Here is an 18,057-nt window from a genome sequence, read left to right on the forward strand (position 1 = left end):
TGGCTACATTCAGAAATGATGTATCAATGAAATAATGTGTACAAATAAATTCAACATCCAATCAGGTTGTCTGTATTTCATATCTTGTACGTAAATATATATATATCTGTTGGAGTGTAGTGACCACAGTATGGGTTAGCGTATGTTAAGTTTTGGTTTGAAAATGCAAATAAAATGGGCTTCCTTTTGCTGTCGAAAATGTTTGTCATCCATCATAACTTTATAAAATAGGAATAAAGTACATTTGCCGTTCCCACAGCTTTTGATGTGATGACTTACCCACAAAATACTGGTTGAAGAGTCCCTAATATGCTGTTTATGCAATGTGACCCTGTATCGAAGTTCCATACCGGTCTCTCCAATATAATTTTCTTTGCAACTTGTACATATTATAGCGTAAATAAAAAAAATTGTCTTACAATTCATGTTGCTATGTACATAGAATGATTTGCCATCTGCAAACTGAAATGTATTACCTTCAACTAATATGTCACATATGTCTTTTATCTCCGCATTTATCGTAGTTTCATGTATATGGAACTGATGAACCCGTTACGGGTGAAAGGCGCTTGTTCCATTAAAACGTTGTGAAAACCCAATTCTATCTTTATATAATAGATATATATATATCTATAATATATATATATATAAATATATAATATACATATATACATACATACATACATACTAACATAACATACATACATACATACATTATAGAGAGAGAGAGAGAGAGAGAAGAGAGAGAGAGAGATGAGAGCGAGAGAGAGCGATAGCGAGAGAGAGGGTTTGAGGGTGGAAGAGGGAGGGATGAGGAGGGACAGGGAGGAGAGAGAGGAATGCATTTGACAAGGAGAGACGATTTGAGCAGAGAGAGAGAAGGGACGAGAGAGAGAGAGAGGCACTGGAGGAGAGAGGAGAAGAGCGAGGAGGGTGAGGAGATGAGAGGGAGAGAGAGGGAGGAGATAGGAGGAGAGAGTAGAGGAGAGAGAGAGAGAGAGAGAGGAGAGAGAGGTGAGAGAGAGAAGAGAGAGAGAGAGACGAGTAGACAGATATATAGCCAGGCAGGTTGGCAGGTAAATAGATAGATAGATAGACGGATAGACAGACATACAGACATATATACAGACAGACAGACAGATAGATAGATACCAGTACAGAACAGAGCCGTATATCCGTTGGTTTGATCAGAATGTATCTCGTATAAAATTAATAAGGTTTTCCATCCCAATTAGTGACAAAACATATCACGTAAAAATAGTGTGTGTGTGTGTGTGTGTGTGTGTGTGTGTGTGTGTGTGTGTGTGTGTGTGTGTGTGTGTGTGTTGTGTGTGGATGTATGTGTGAAACCATTCAAGGGTTTTATGAAAGTCGTTATAAAATATCGCCTAGGAAATAACACGATATTTGTTTGTTTGTTTATTTGTTTGTTTGTTTGTTTGTTTGTTTCCTTCCTTCTTTTTTGCTTCTTTCTTTATTTAATAGCTATTTTTGTTTTTAACTAAAGGGGCGGTAGTTAGCTCACTCGGTACAACGAAAGCCTGAAGTGCTTACGTCATAGGATCGAGTCACCTTCGAGGAACCATTCTCTGTTGTTGTGTTCATTCCAGCCAGTGTCTCGCGACTGGTATATTAAAATGGTGTGGTATGTGCTGTCCTATATGTGAGAAAGTGCATATACAAAATCCCTTGCTGGTGATTGAAAAATGTATCGGATTTTCTCTAAGGTTATATGTCAGAATTATCAATGTTTGGCATCCAACAGCTGATGACTAATAAATCAATGTGCACTAGTGGTGCCGTTTGACCAAACTATTTTGCATTTTACTTAATGCATGTCTACGTAATGATTCTTATAACTGAATAATTTATGAAGTTTAAACACATACACAGGATTGATAAATACAATTGTATTATTCTTACAATCTCTTTAATTAATTATTATAAATAATGAAAACAGTACTATAAGTATAACTATAACTATATCTATGTATGTATATATGTATGTATATATATATATATATATATATATATATATATATATATATATATATATATATATATATATATATATATATATATATATATACATGTATATAGAATGTCAGCATTAGACATAGTATCAGTGATCACGTGAAATATACATTAGTTAGTCATAACCGGGTTATTGGAAAAGCGCCAGTTGCGCATGACTGTTACAATAACCTCACCAGGAAGGTTTCAAAGTAGCTCGTGTCTTTTATAACGAACCAATGAATTTTACAGCCAATATTAACTATGTTTCCATAGAATTAAAAACAGGAAGAAATAGCCGAAATGGAGTTCATTTGTATCATAGTTAAAGTTGTTTTGTTTTAACGACACCACTAGAGCATATTGATTTATTAATCATCGGCTATTGGATGTGAAACATTTGGTAATGTTGACATATAGTTTCCATTAGTAGCAAGGGATCGTTTATATGAACCATTCCACAGACAGGATAGTACATACCTGATATAACTACTTCATCAAAGTTGCGAATAATATAATATATATACTTCGTTATCGTTGCATTTATTTTCTGTTATCAACAACAAATTCATGAATTCCAAATATAATGTCTGCACAATTAATTCGTAAATTTCAAAACTGACATGCTGCTACTCGGCCTAAATTAGGATTTTGCAAAACATTTTGTAGGTGAATGTGGGTGCTGTCGGATTTCTTTCTGTACTGTGTGTATTAGTGATTAATATGTGGATTTTTAAAAATCAGTTAACTCGAAAATGATCGATGTAAAGGTATTTGACGTCAAACATAGGATTGTTGTGGTATTAGAGCGGAAATCTTTGCCAACTTTTTGGTTGTCGGGAATTGCCAAAAAAATACATAGCTTGGTCTCTGACTGTAATGAGAGCGTATTTATGTCCAAATGCATACGTCAATCATGGAGTGTCACCCAGTACGTTTGCTTAAATGTCGATAAACCTAGTAACGAGACCTCGACTAATTTACATCTAATTTGCAAAGTTTGCTAATCTGAAAAAGATCACATACTTTGATTGCACTGAAAATGTAAGATATTATATGATAAATATATATAGACACACACGAACGTATTGGGCACAAGCTATCCAACTTACGAGAGTCCCTTTCCTAATTATAAATATTAAATTGAACAATAATAATAATAATTGTACCATGACTTTGATGTCTCATGCGGTGTAACTGCAATACCAATTTGGAATGTCACTATTGTGAGGGGTATGTGTGTATGTGTCACGGGGATCCTACAATACCCGTAACTGGATGAAACACGATTATCCAAATATCTCTCCTAACTGTATATCTATTAGATCTCTCTGTATCGAGCAGTATTTACCCGAGTGGCTCGTCTAGGTATGATCAGAGATAACATCTTATATAAAGTATATATTATTATAGCACGTTTAGTTCAATAGAAAACACAACAAAAACACAATACACTTTGGAATCTGTATTAACCTACGCTGACAAATGTACTGCCGCAGTAGTTAATTAACAACAACAAATAATAACAACCCAGAACTGAACTCTTAATTAGTTAATCTCTAGGTGTCTAGTTTACACAATATGGAATCACTTCACCGTAACACAACACCCACACGTGTGATAATTGAGAAACGCTTCCAGGAGAACTTAATTAATAAAGGAATTACACTCTATTCCTAACTGGTTAATTTTTAATTAACCCTTACTACTCGTTCAATAACGTGTGATAATTGAGAAACGCTTCCAGGAGAACTTAATTAATAAAGGAATTACACTCTATTCCTAACTGGTTAATTTTTAATTAACCCTTACTACTCGTTCAATAACCTTGTAACACAGAATTAATACTGGTACCTATCACAATAAAGACAATAACCTACAGTTTACCTAGGTCCTCTAGGATGACTGGCTAAGCTTTATATATATATATATATATATATATATATATATATATATATATATATATATATATATATATATATATATATCAGAACGGTGAGCCTACAGAATACTGCGTCAGATGACCGGCAGCACCGTCTAAATAATATTGGTATAATACAGTATTAAAATATTTAAAGTCACATCAATCACATCAAGGTTATACAACAGAGCAGAAATGATATTTACCAAGTCCTAACGGACTAACGTTCCCCCTGGACGCCTTCCAATATGTTTCTTCTCGATATCTCTAAACCCTAGCTATTTATTCAAAACTCTCAGAGACAGCGAATATCGCCTGGGGGCACAAGGCGGTACCTCACGTATCATCTGAATTTCCACCTCTCCCAGAGTCGGTATATTTCCTCTGATCGTCAGACTGGCTGTCGCCATTCCTCGAGCAATCCCCTGGTCATAAACAGCACTAGCGGAGTTATTACGTAACTACTGGCCACATGGCCTCCGCACCTGGTCTAAGTGTGTATTAGGCGTACAGCTCGACGATCGTCGCGCAAAGGTATTGGTAACAAAGTTGCCCACCTGGGCTAAGTGCATTTGGAACTGCACACGGCCTCTAAAACAATTAATATCACCACAGGTGAAAAGAAATTAAGAGCATGTACCGTCACACACCCCCACCTCAAAAAGGATATTTCCTCTACTCTAGGAATAGGGAAATATACTACATTAAAACAAAAGGTGCGTTAACCGACGCATCCGGGCATTTATAACACATGTAATAATAAGGTGACTACCAGTATTCACACTGAGTCTCTGAGTCCCTGGTATACAAATAAAATATATAAAAACAAAACAGAAATCAAGAATGTCAACACATTATCATAACGTTCAACTTCGGGACAGGGCATCAGCGATTACATTGGATGTGCCCTTGATATGTTCAATGGTAATTGGGTATTCTTGCAGAAGAAGACTCCACCTCAAAACTCTCTGGTTGGTGGCTTTCATTCTGTGAATGAAAGTGAGCGGATTATGATCAGTAAAGACCACCACTTGATGCACTGCCGATTTCACGTAGATCTGAAAATGCTTCAGAGCTTGTACCATGGCCAAAGCTTCCTTCTCTATAGTGGAATAGTTCACCTGGTGTTTGTCAAACGTTTTGGAGAAGAAACTTACAGGATGGTCCAGTCCATTTTCGTCTTCCTGGAACATCACAGCTCCAGCTCCCACGTCACTGGCATCCACAGCTAGCTTGAACGGCATTCGGTAGTCTGGTGCTGCCATCACGGGAGACGAGTAGCGCATCTGCTTGAGACGGTTGAATGACTTCGCGCATTCATCTGACCACTGGAACTTCGTTTCCTTCTTTTTCAGTGTCGCACGTTTTCCAGGTTTTCTCCGATAGGCATGCTGTCGAATCGGTGTAGCGTTGGGTTCCAAGCGCATATCCTGGCTTAAGGTATTGGTAACCGTTGGAAAGTTCTGACAAATGGAAACATTGTCTTGTTTCAACGTAGTCAACTTTGCTCGCTGGGGGCTCAAGTCTGCTAGAATCTGGCTGTTGGTTAATTTGATCTCTGCAGTCTTGACGTCATCACAGGAAATTGAGTGACTCTCAATTTTGACCGGTAGAACTGGAACTATCGGCAGTCAAAGTCCAAACGGACTAACGTTCCCGGGAAGCCTTCCGTTTTGGTTCCCTCCGATATCTCTAAACCATAGCTATTTATTCAAAACTCTCAGAGACAGCGAATATCGCCTGGGGGCACAAGGCGGTACCTCACGTATCATCTGAATTTCCACCTCTCCCAGAGTCGGTATATTTCCTCTGATCGTCAGACTGGATGTCGCCATTCCGCGAGCAATCCCCTGGTCATAAACAGCACTAGCGGAGTTATTACGTAACTACTGGCCACATGGCCTCCGCACCTGGTCTGGGTGTGTATTAGGCGTACAGCTCGACGACCGTCGCGCAAAGGTATTACGTAACAAAGTTGCCCAACTGGGCTAAGTGCATTTGGAACTGCACACGGCCTCTAAAACAATTAATATCGCCACAGGCGAAAAGAAATTAAGAGCATGTTCCGTCACAGTATGTGTATGTATATATGTGTGTGTGTGTGTGTGTGTGTGTGTGTGTGTGTGTGTGTGTGTGTGCGTGTGTGTGTGTGTGTATGTATATGTGTGTGTGTGTGTGTGTGTGTGTATATACATATCTATATCCGTGTCCAAACATAAGGATATGTATTAACATTACATACATACATACATACATACATATATACATTCATACATACATACATACATTCATACACACATACATACATACATACATACAACATACATACAATATATAGATATTCATACATCAATACATACTAGCCAGTGCCAGGTCTGCCCTCTGTTTCATGCACGTAAGCGGGATCGACCGCGTAGATTGTAGGCCCCATGCATATGGTTGAGTTAAAAGAGCTTCCTTTTTTATGGAAGCTTCGATAGCTCAGAGCGTATCGTGGTTAGTGTTGCAATTTGCGGGTGAATCGGTTCCACAGGTTCGAGTCCCAGCAACGGCATGGGACAATTTGTGAGGCCAGAAAGGATTTAATTATCCCCTGCGCCAGTGCGTTAATATCTATGTATGTAATAGTCAACCTCGACATACATACAATATATAGATATTCATACATCAGTACATACTAGCCAGTGCCAGGTCTGCCCACTGTTTCATGCACGTAAGCGGGATCGACCGCGTAGATTGTGGGCCCCATGCATATGGTTGAGTTAAAAGAGCTTCCTTTTTTATGGAAGCTTCGATAGCTCAGAGCGTATCGTGGTTAGTGTTGCAATTTGCGGGCGAATCGGTGCCACAGGTTCGAGTCCCGGCAACGGCATGGGACAATTTGTGAGGCCAGAAAGGATTTAATTATCCCCTGCGCCAGTGCGTTAATATCTATGTATGTAATAGTCAACCTCGACATATATACAATATATAGATATTCATACATCAATACATACTAGCCAGTGCCAGGTCTGCCCACTGTTTCATGCACGTAAGCTGGATCGACCGCGTAGATTGTAGGCCCCATGCATATGGTTGAGTTAAAAGAGCTTCCTTTTTTATGGAAGCTTCGATAGCTCAGAGCGTATCGTGGTTAGTGTTGCAATTTGCGGGCGAATCGGTGCCACGGGTTCGAGTCCCAGCAACGGCACGGGACAATTTGTGAGGCCAGAAAGGATTTAATTATCCCCTGCGCCAGTGCGTTAATATCTATGTATGTAATAGTCAACCTCGACATACATACAATATATAGATATTCATACATCAATACATACTAGCCAGTGCCAGGTCTGCCCACTGTTTCATGCACGTAAGCTGGATCGACCGCGTAGATTGTAGGCCCCATGCATATGGTTGAGTTAAAAGAGCTTCCTTTTTTATGGAAGCTTCGATAGCTCAGAGCGTATCGTGGTTAGTGTTGCAATTTGCGGGCGAATCGGTGCCACAGGTTCGAGTCCCAGCAACGGCATGGGACAATTTGTGAGGCCAGAAAGGATTTAATTATCCCCTGCGCCAGTGCGTTAATATCTATGTATGTAATAGTCAACCTCGACATACATACAATATATAGATATTCATACATCAATACATATATATGCAGAGGTAAGTAGGTTGGTATATAGATAGGTAGGCAAACGTACATGTATAGAGACAACTCTTTATGCCAAAAAGTCTATTTAAAAATACTTCCCGGTCCATTGGGGTTAAATATGCGAAACAGGATTGTAAGTTTCCTTTGATCAACTCCTAATTGTGAAAATAAATGTGTCGTAAGTAGATATGGGAAGCCAAACAAAAATACAATAATAATGCTTAAAGAAACCCATTCATGCCCAAGTAAGCTCAGTAATAAGTTAAATAGTATAAGGCACTCCTATTAAAACGACTTCCGTGTCCATAGCGGTGTGCCAAGCATGATTTGTCGTTTTCTTAGACTGAAGTCTAAATATGCAAATAGATTGGTTGCAAATACATAGGGGGATGATCCCAATCGAACTCTTCCCCAAACCACCACCCCAATCCCCACCCTCAAAAGAAAAAGACAAATGCAACAAAAAAAACCTACAAAAACATAAAAAAACCCACAACTAATAATAATAATAAGAAAAAAACAGAAAAAAAAACAAAAAAAAGAAAAAAAAAAAACAAGCAAACAAACAAACAAAAAAGGAAAACAAAAAGACACACAAAATACCCCGATAAAAACACATAGAAAAAAAGAACCTAAAACAGATAAGGAAACAATTATAGCCCACAACTAAATTGACAACAACAAAAAGGAACCCCCCCACCCCCCAAAAAAAAATCCCCACACAAAAAACCAACAAAAAACCCCAACAAAACAAAACCGCAACAAAACAAAACAAAACAAAACAAACAAAACAAAAACAAGCACGAAAACAAAAACAAAGAGAACCCCCCCCCCCAAAAAAAAAAAAAAACCCAAAGAAACAAAAACAAACAAAACACCCAACAACAACAAGCAACAGAAACTAAAAAAAACAACAACAACCATATAACAAAACAAACCCCGACCTACCCACCACACAAGCCCAACTCACTCCACAAAACCCCCTAAAAAAGCAAAGCGAAAAAAACAAAAAAAACAACAACACACATCCCCAAACCCACAACAACAACAAATAAACAAACAAGGTTGGACTATACTGAAAAAAAGAAAGAGCCCCCCATCCCCCCCCCCCCCCCCCCCCCCAACAACAACAACCTTTTGTCCTTATATGAACTATGATACGTCATATCGGTTTAAGAGACTATTAAAGCGACGTCCCCGTCCTCGGGTATTCGATCGCGTAAGATGATCTCCTTCCTCAGACACTCGGTTGTTGCTCTAAGATCCTGTGTCGGTATTGGGCCATTGTGTTTCTGCAAGCGGGCACAACTACTGGTGACGTCACAAACAGTTTCCAGTTACCTGTGCATATTCATGCAGCTCCCCGCGAACAAAAGACGTCTGGCAGAACACTCCAGTCACCAACCACCACCACAGGACTGGTGTTGACAATAGACCGACTGCGGTATGTTGTTTGTACGAGCAATCATGAGCAATGGCTAAACCAGATCTGATCCCAAAGGGAAATACCAGAATATATATTAACATTACCTCGGGCTTCTATTTAGTTTGTTAGATGTAAAATCTAACATTACTTTGTATTGGAGACTCCAGTTTCTTGGATGTAAAATCTAGCATTACTTTATATTGGAGACTCCAGTTTCGTGGATGTAAAATCTAAGATTACTTTGTACTGGAGATTCCAGTTTCGTGGATGTAACATCTAACATTACTTTGTACTGGAAATTCCAGTTTCGTGGATGTAACATCTAACATTCTTCTGTGTTCGAGACTCCAGTTTCATGGATGTAACATCTAACATTCTTCTTTACTTGAGACTCCAGTTTCGTGGATGTAAAATATAACATTACTTTGTACTAGAGACTCCATTTTTTGTGGATGTAAAATCTAACATTACTTTGTACTTTCCTCCTTGGATGTAAAATCCAAAATAAGCTTGGACATACCACCTTTTTTAAATATAAAAGTTTATATTAGTTTGGACTTGCTTCCAATTACTTAAATGTAAAATCTACACAATTTAGTTTTCAGTTAATTTCAGCAGATATAGAATATATCGCAAAATGAGTATTAGTACAAATGTATATTCGGACGCAGAATCAGCGTTTTGTGATGGTGGTCTTTTTAACAAGGACTGGTTTCCTGAAAGAAGACAATTTGAAGGGATGGAGTTGCAAGAGTCAGCACCGAGTGATTTGACGGAGCTAGGCGATCTGTCAAATGACAGGATTCTAGAAGTGGTGAAGAAAAGATACGAGAAGAACGAAATATATGTAAGTAAACAACGTTAGTGGGGGTTTTTTTCAAAAAGATATTTTGCTACATTTTTTTTTTATTATTATTATTTTTTTTTTACATTTAAGGATTGTCTGTACTTTGTTTTACGTTCATCAGGGTAGGAACGAAACAAATCATTCGCAGACTGTGTTAATCATACTGGCTAATATTAACACTAAGTTCATACTTTATGTTGAATTATTTTTGTTCCCTAAAGAATAACGCTCAGTAAGACAACGTGTCCATATAAACTGTTGTCATCAGATATGACGTTCCCTGACAACGTCATTTTTCCTTTTATCGAGAAATGAACAAACTCCCGTTGCGACGTCTGGACCAATGGGGTGACGCGTTATGTTGTAATGAATGTAACGGGAATTTAAATATACTTAATTACCTCATACTGAGAGGTATCCTCGTGCCAAATATGAATAGTGTACATATCTTTAACGTCCGGTCTGTGTTTTTGTAAGCAGGCTGATCGATGTTAGGATTCCAAACAGTGCGCCACAACTGGTCAAAATCCGCGGTATGTGCTTTCCTGTCTGTAGGAAAGTGCATATAAAAGATCCCTTGCTGCATTAAGAAAAATGTAGCGGGTTACCTCTGATGACAACGAGTCGGAATTACCAAATGTTTGACATCCAATAACCTATGATTAATTAAACAATGTGGTGTCGTTAAACAAAACAGTGTGGGTTTTTTTTTAACTATGTCAGGAAAGAAAAGGACAGGAGTGCATGTTTACAGGGAGAGTCCGCTGACTAGCTCGAGTTACGATTAAACGTTTTTTTGTTTGTTTAACGACAGCACTAGAGCACATTGATGCATTAAGCATCGGCATTTGGATGGAAACATTTGGTAATTTGGACCAGCTACGCAGTTCTCAAATTTCACTGGTTATCAATTATTTGGTATACTAGGGCCAAACAAAATAATGATTGCGGTTCCGAACTTCCGATTACCCGATCAACCCTGAAAAAAAACGTGCGATTCTAACGGGTATTATTGAAAGAGAGTCACACAAACACACAAATTGCCAACCGACCGAGTCTAAATTGATATCGGCAACAAGCGGATTAACAAAACCCCACCTACTTTTGCTCAATATTCAATTGAGAATTAAATTGTGTCCGGTTTGACGTTTTTCATCGTCGTGCTTTGAAATTCCAGGATATACCGAAAGCCAAATTCAACGTAAGAGAGCGTAATTTACATGAAAAATGTTGTTTCTCGTGCTATTTATACAACAAAGATATATCTATATTAATCTTGTGACCAAATTTAACATCATATATTAATTTTTTTAAATATTATATTAAAGGGATATTCCTGAGTTTGCTGCAGTGTAAGATGTTTCAGACTAATAAAATATTTCTACGATTAAACTTACATATTAAATATATTCAATGTGTTTCTGCTCGTCTTAAAATTTGTAAGAATCCCAAAATGCATTTTGTCTCCAAATAATTTCGTACGTACGAAAAATTATATTTTAGGAAATAAAATGAAATTGAACCTAATACAAATATTAAAACGATCAGAAACACGTTTAATATACAGCCACTAATATTTTAAACAGAAAAATATATTTGATGTGTAATTACAATCGTTAAAAAGGTCTCTGCTAGTCGACAACATCTTAAAAATTGCAACAAACTCAGGAATGTCCCTTTAAATATAAATTAAACTTACGAAAGACAGTGCTCTTTTACATCACCTAATGATTTACCGTAGTTTGACACCCAATAGCCGATGCATTTTTCGCGCTGGGATGTCGTTAAACATATATTCTATTCTACTCTACTCTACTCTACTCTACTCTACTCTACTCTACTCTACTCTACTCTACTCTACTCTACTCTGCTCTGCTCTGCTCTGCTCTGCTCTGCTCTGCTCTAATCTACTCTTTTCTATTCAGTGCTCTCTTACTACATAAATGTATTTAGAGAAAGAGCCTACCTACCCACATTTTTCTGAATTATGTTAAAGTTTGTTTTGTTTAACGACACCACTAGAGCACATGTATGGGTAGGTGTAAGATGTATTAATCATCGGCTAGTGAATTTCAAACATTTGGTAATTTTGACAGATTCTTAGAGAGGAATACCGCTACATTTTCCCATTAGACAGGATAAAACATACCACGGCCTTTGATATACCAGTCGTGGTGCACTGGCTGGAACGAGAAATAGCCCAATGGGCCTGAATTATGCAATCGGAAAAACACATATTCGTCATAGCAGTGTTCTGGCTAGCAACAAATAGAGGGGCGCTGCGCCCTTCCCCCGTTTTGTGCCGCCCTGCCCTAATTCATTGTCAAATAAAAATACAAAATCTTGTTTTCCTCAAGCGTGTACAGTGTTGTTACGAGTCTGAATTCCCAACTAAAAAACGTTTGACAATACATTGTTTGGCCACAGTTGTGAAAGCCGATAGTAGTAACGTGGTATGTTTTTTTCTTTTCTATTGTTAGTCGATATGACTGCAGACGAGCGGACAGGCAGTCTTACAAAGCTTGAATGCGAAGTAATCCTCACACCGTCACGCACATAACCACACACCACCTAGCAAACACCTAGTTGAAAGTAGACCATCATGATAAACTTCGATAGAACGTACATTTTTTAAAGTAATTTTTGCCTTTGCAAATACCCAGACCAAGATACATATAGTTTTAACGGATGTCAGTAGTCCTTATCAATGACACATTGATTGCATCTTTATAATATGGCACAGAGTAAACTAGCAACACTGGTTATTTGGTCTATGTAGGCATAACTGTGTTTTATTAAAAGCATGTTTGCAAAAGCTACTTAATGAAATCTATTTAGACCGTGACATGCAATAATAGCCATTTTTAAATGCAGTGAGCAACTTGTTACAAATATATCCTTATATCAATTTTTTAATTTGTTGTTCTTTCATTTTTTTAATTTTTTTATTTCTTTCTAATCATTCTCTTTTTTTTCAATTCTTGATTTCTTTTAATTATTTCATTTATTTATTTTAAATTACATTTGGGCATTATATTAAATGGTATAAATACTATATATAATAGAAAAAAGAATAGAATTTTTTAGTTGATCCAACCTTTTGTAAAACATTTTAATAGTTAAAGTTTGATTTTATTTAACGACACCACTAGAGCATATTGATTTATTAATAATCGGCTATTGGATGTCAAACATTTGGTAATTTTGAAATTTAGTCTTAGAGAAAAACCTGCTACTTTTTTCCTTTAGTAGCAAAGGATCGTTTATATACACCATCTCACAGACAGGATAGCACATACCACGGCACATACCAGTCGTGTTGCACTGGCTGGAACGAATTTTTTTTAATAGTGTCTATATTTAGTGCATTAGTACAATAATACTGCATACGGCGATGAATGTACTGTTTTATCAAGCATCCAAATTTAAGAATAATATATTTGGGTTTAGAAATCGATTGTTCCCCTCCCTCCAAAAACGTTTTGTAAATTAAAACCAGCATAGCGCCCTGCCCCATCAAAATCCTAGCTAGAACACTGTCATAGGCATAATCATATGGTTTTACGTGCACATTCAGAGCAAGGTGTTGTAGCGCACGCCTGTCATGGGCGCGGGTATCGAATATCCATCGGCTTCTTCGCCCAGGGCAGGAAACAGTTGATTGTGAGTGTGGGGGAGGGAACCATCCGCGCTTTACAAGTGCACGAGAGCACAAGCAGTCCGACCAGTGTTGGTAGTGGGCAGGGATAATACTCTTTGGCCTTAAATATCACTTAGCTACGATGCACTTATTCGAAAATGTTGATGTTTTGTTTCTTTCATTTATTTATTTATTTTATTTTTTTCTTCTTCTTCTTCTTAATTGTTTTATTTAAATATAATTTTTTATGTTCGTTTTTAACGTATGCTAGGCTCAAATTACCAACTGTCAACAGAAAGGTGGCCAACTTTCTGCTGTCACGACTTCTACGACTGTCCAGTTGCTAGTATGAGCGCTCTTCCAACTCGATTTTCGTCGTGTACCACTCCTACGACCAATTAATCTGTGCACATCCGTAGTCGGAAGTTGTGGAAATTGCAACGCAGCCGTCGAGTTGGTGAACTTTATCGTGACAGTTGACAGTCTGAGCCTAGCATAGGTAGGAGTCGCGTGTGCTGGGTGGGATATCGATGGTTAACACCCTTCCCCACAGCCCCTGGTCAAAGCGTTTGTTTTTCCGGGTAACCATAACTCGACCCTCTCTCACCTAGAAACGTAGCTCTTCACAGTCCAGACGTCCACATGCTAAAAGTCATGTCACCTGTCATGTAAACCTACATTTAGACTTCAACGTGATCATGTAATTTGTTTAATCAGTCGTGTAAACTTACCATTAGACTTAACGTCATCCCGAACTCGTTTGATCTGTCGTGTAAGCCAACCTTTAGACTTTCTTGTGACCCCGTACCGGTGTTTAATCACTGACTGTTAGACTGGTAACATAACAATGGTTGTCATAACTTTGGCATACGCTTTTAGAAAAATAAATTTTTGTTTGATGTTACCTGAACACATTTCAAAACACGGTTATTTGATGTCTTAGTAGATAATAATGTTTATATCGATATTTGTTTTTTGAAACAGAGAAAGAGAGGAAACCCGCAACCTCGCTATAAGCTGCTCGTTGCAACGAAGCAACGGGGATCATTTATATATGCACCTGACTACATGCAGGGCAGTACATACCACAACCGTTAATATGCCAGGTGGAAGGACTAGCCAGGTGGTAAAGCGCTCGCTTGAAGCGCGGTCGGTCTAGGTCGATCCCTGTCGGTGGGTCCATTGGGTTATTTCTCGTTCCAGCCAGTGCACAAAGGCAGTGGTATGTGCTATCCTGTCTGTGGGACGGTGCATATAAAAGAACCCTTGCTACTAATGGAAAAAATTTAGCGGGTTTCCTCTCTAACATTGTGTCAAGATTACCAAATGTTTGACATCCAATAGCCGATGATTAATACATCAATGTGCTCTAGTGGTGTAATTAAGCAAAACAAACTTTAACTTACTACACGCAGGGAAGTACATACCACGGTATTTGGCATGTCAGTCGCTTAGCACCGATTAAGACAGGGAAAGACGACCATTTCAAGGGGTCATTCAATTTTAATGGGACGAGGCATACTTCATTTTCATTTCAACTGTTTTTTAATCCAATTAAGGTTCAAGCACGCTGGGCTGAGTACACACAGCTCAGCTATCTGGGATGTCTGTCCAGGACAGTGGGTTAGTTCTTAGTTTTTAGTGGTTAGTGAGAGAAAAAAGGGTGTAGTGGTCATTAAAACTCGCTCTGGGTGGGAGCGAACCCAGTACCTACCAGCTTTATGTCCTATATGGCTTACTTAGTTTAGGCGGTCGCTATAGCTAAAATTCAGCAGATTAACAACACAGAAGTGGTCTGGTCCCACAAGACCTCTTAAAGGGACCATTCTGAGTTGTCGGGCATTTTAAGATGTTTACGACTAACACAAACTAAAAGTCTCTTGGGACAACTACAATTAGATAGAGAATACTAAACGAGTTCCCATGTGAGACCGTTTATTTTACAACGAATGTTTTTAATGAATTAATGAATTAATTAGTATATTAATTTATTTATTGATTTGTGATCTATTTTATAAAACATAACACCAAAAGAAAAAGAATTAACAAATTGATTGAAACATATATTACTGAATATAATACTAGTATCCAAAAGGATTAACCACAAGTTAACCGGTTAAGAGATTAATAATAAATAATTTAAAATTATGTAAAGTAGACATATTTGCCTGCAACTCTCCATGGGTGTTTGTATGAAAGAAGGCAATGTTTACATTTATAGGAATATCCGTGTTTAATTTAGACACTGGTTCAAGCATGTTTTCCATTAACACAAACACAACATGACAACAGCTAGCAACGTGCCTCTTCTCAATACTCGCGGTTTGAGTTTCAATGCATCTATTGAATTTTAAAAAAACCCAACTTGTTATGGCATTTAACTCGATGTCAGTATTTACAATTCATAGGTTTCGTGTGTTCAACCCTCGGTTATATCGTATAAAGTAGAGCACTTTACGAATTGAAAATCTGAGAATTACAAAACAAACATATATAGCAAATATATTATAACGATCCTGAATTTGAGACAGCTATCAAAGACATACATAACATAATAAGTAAGTAAGTAAGTAAGTAAGTTAAAAATAAATAAATAAATCATTATAACATGACATGAATTTGATATAACGACAAAGAATTTAGAAACTGCTGTTAAATAGAAATTTATAAAATTTGATATATAATAAAATAAAATAAAATAAAAATAAAATGTTCAGTATATAATATGTTAATATGTTTACTACAAAAGAAAATCTATTGCATAATCACTACTCTGGCGAATTTAATTACAATTTTTGATTGGCAATGCAGTCCGTCCCCTTAACCGTAACCTCGGACAGCCGCCATGTTTGATTTGATTTGATGTAAGAAGAAAGGTGAAAGTGTTTTGGAAATAAGCAAAACAAAAACCCACTGTATTTTTGTGTGCCAATTAGAAAGGAATCGGTTCAAAATAAATAACGTTTAGGACAAATACCATAGTAAGAAAACGATGTTCCGTTCCCTGCACTGCGGTGGAAGACTAGACGTTTAACAGGGTTACATTTTTACCCCATCCATTCTGATTCTCTAGTATATGTGATATGTGTTAATATCACGGCAGGTTTTCATTTATATTTATTGCATTGACTAGTTTTTTTCGTGACTCCATGACGGCCCCTGCAGAAAAAAACGGTTGTTCGCGTTTAGTCTCTACAAAACCGACAGCCTGGCCTAGCAGCAAAGATAGAACATATTCGCAATAGGTTTTGGAAGAAACCCTGTCGGGGTCGGTCCCTACTAAAAGTTTTTCTAGAACTTTACAAAGCTTTATGGATGATACCATCTCGTATTAATATCCGGAATAATAGCAAAATATGTATAGGTATATCAACCCATTTATGGACAAACCCTAGTCAATAATGGTATCACGTTTAGACGGATCTTTATTCTCACGAACAAGGTGATTTTTTAACAGCACTACACCTTCATAACAAAACTGTCATATCTAAAACAAATTTCTTGACGGGATGCGTCCCATAACAAATCCTGTTAAATCTTTATAAAAACAAATTAACGAAAACATAAACGATGGACACTATCGACAACTCTAAACTTTTATATCCTGTTTTCACGTTTAAGATAAAACACTTTTTTAAAAGACAAAAAATAGTCCGATCCTGTCTTATGTCTGATATGTTTAAATTTGGAAATGTCATTCCAAAAGCACATTGAATTATGCAAATGAAGGCCGACAGTATGGTACAAAGAAATGGGAAAACCTTTTTCCTTTTCGAATTGTAAAAGACACAACTTTTCATGGTTTCAGTATTTCTATTTTACAAAATTCTGTCCTACTTTCTACCGACCCCCCACCCATCTCGTCCCCCCCAGCTCTGCATCCCAGTCGGGCCTTACCGAGGTTAGGTCGGTGGACCCATCAATCGGATTTTAAACCACAAATAGTTCGTTCCCACTGATTTTATAGTCAAAATGTGGCAATGTTTTTACATATTATTAACATTGTCCGATCCTCTCTTCTTTCTTACTAATCTGTTGGTGGAAGTGAAATTCTACTAACCATTTGCTAATAAAGTGGGGCTTTCAAATATTTTTTTTGTGGTGAGTTTGGTCTATGTGTGTGTATGTTGTGTGTGTGTAACCTTTTTTGCTTTTTTAAATTTAATCTGATTAACTTTTTTTGCTGTACTAGGTTAGTAACTTTTATTTACAAATTGATGAATATATTTACTACCCAAGCCCTCCCCCCCCCTCCATTCCGAAGTCGGGCCACCGATGTTGCCACTTATGAGGTCGGATTCGGGATGGGCGTTATTCGAAACCCTAGTGGTATATGGGCACGTTTTAAAAGTATCATCATGTATCTCATCACTACGAGTTAACATGGTTCTATGGCGATTTCATGCAACTTCGCCACGGTTGTGAAAGGGGCATTCGCGCGCTTAAAAATTAAAATACCAGAAAATTCCGGAAAAATATTTCCATTAGGTTGGTCGCCCTGACAATAGCTTGTTTCGAATTCCAGGTCTTTTTCGTTTCGCGCTAGTGGCAAAGCGCTCGCTTGATACGGTTGGTTTGG

General features: G+C 37.6%; 1 protein-coding gene across 4 annotated transcripts in view; it reads left to right on the plus strand.

Annotated features, from left to right (window-relative positions):
• LOC121385560 overlaps positions 1 to 18,057 on the plus strand; it is a 93,130-nt gene that overhangs the window by 2,575 nt on the left and 72,498 nt on the right. For 2 of the 4 annotated variants that reach the window (XM_041516279.1, XM_041516278.1), the window contains exon 1: positions 8,708 to 9,838. In XM_041516279.1, coding sequence (XP_041372213.1) covers positions 9,629 to 9,838 — 210 coding nt within the window. In that variant the 5' untranslated portion in view covers positions 8,708 to 9,628. Of the gene's footprint in view, positions 1 to 1,507; positions 1,646 to 8,707; positions 9,839 to 18,057 lie in introns of those variants that run through there. The other 2 variants (XM_041516281.1, XM_041516280.1) reach the window with 2 other exon arrangements.

This window comes from Gigantopelta aegis, chromosome 11 (assembly GCF_016097555.1).
Source record: "Gigantopelta aegis isolate Gae_Host chromosome 11, Gae_host_genome, whole genome shotgun sequence".
In the NCBI taxonomy this organism is placed as follows: domain Eukaryota; kingdom Metazoa; phylum Mollusca; class Gastropoda; order Neomphalida; family Peltospiridae; genus Gigantopelta; species Gigantopelta aegis.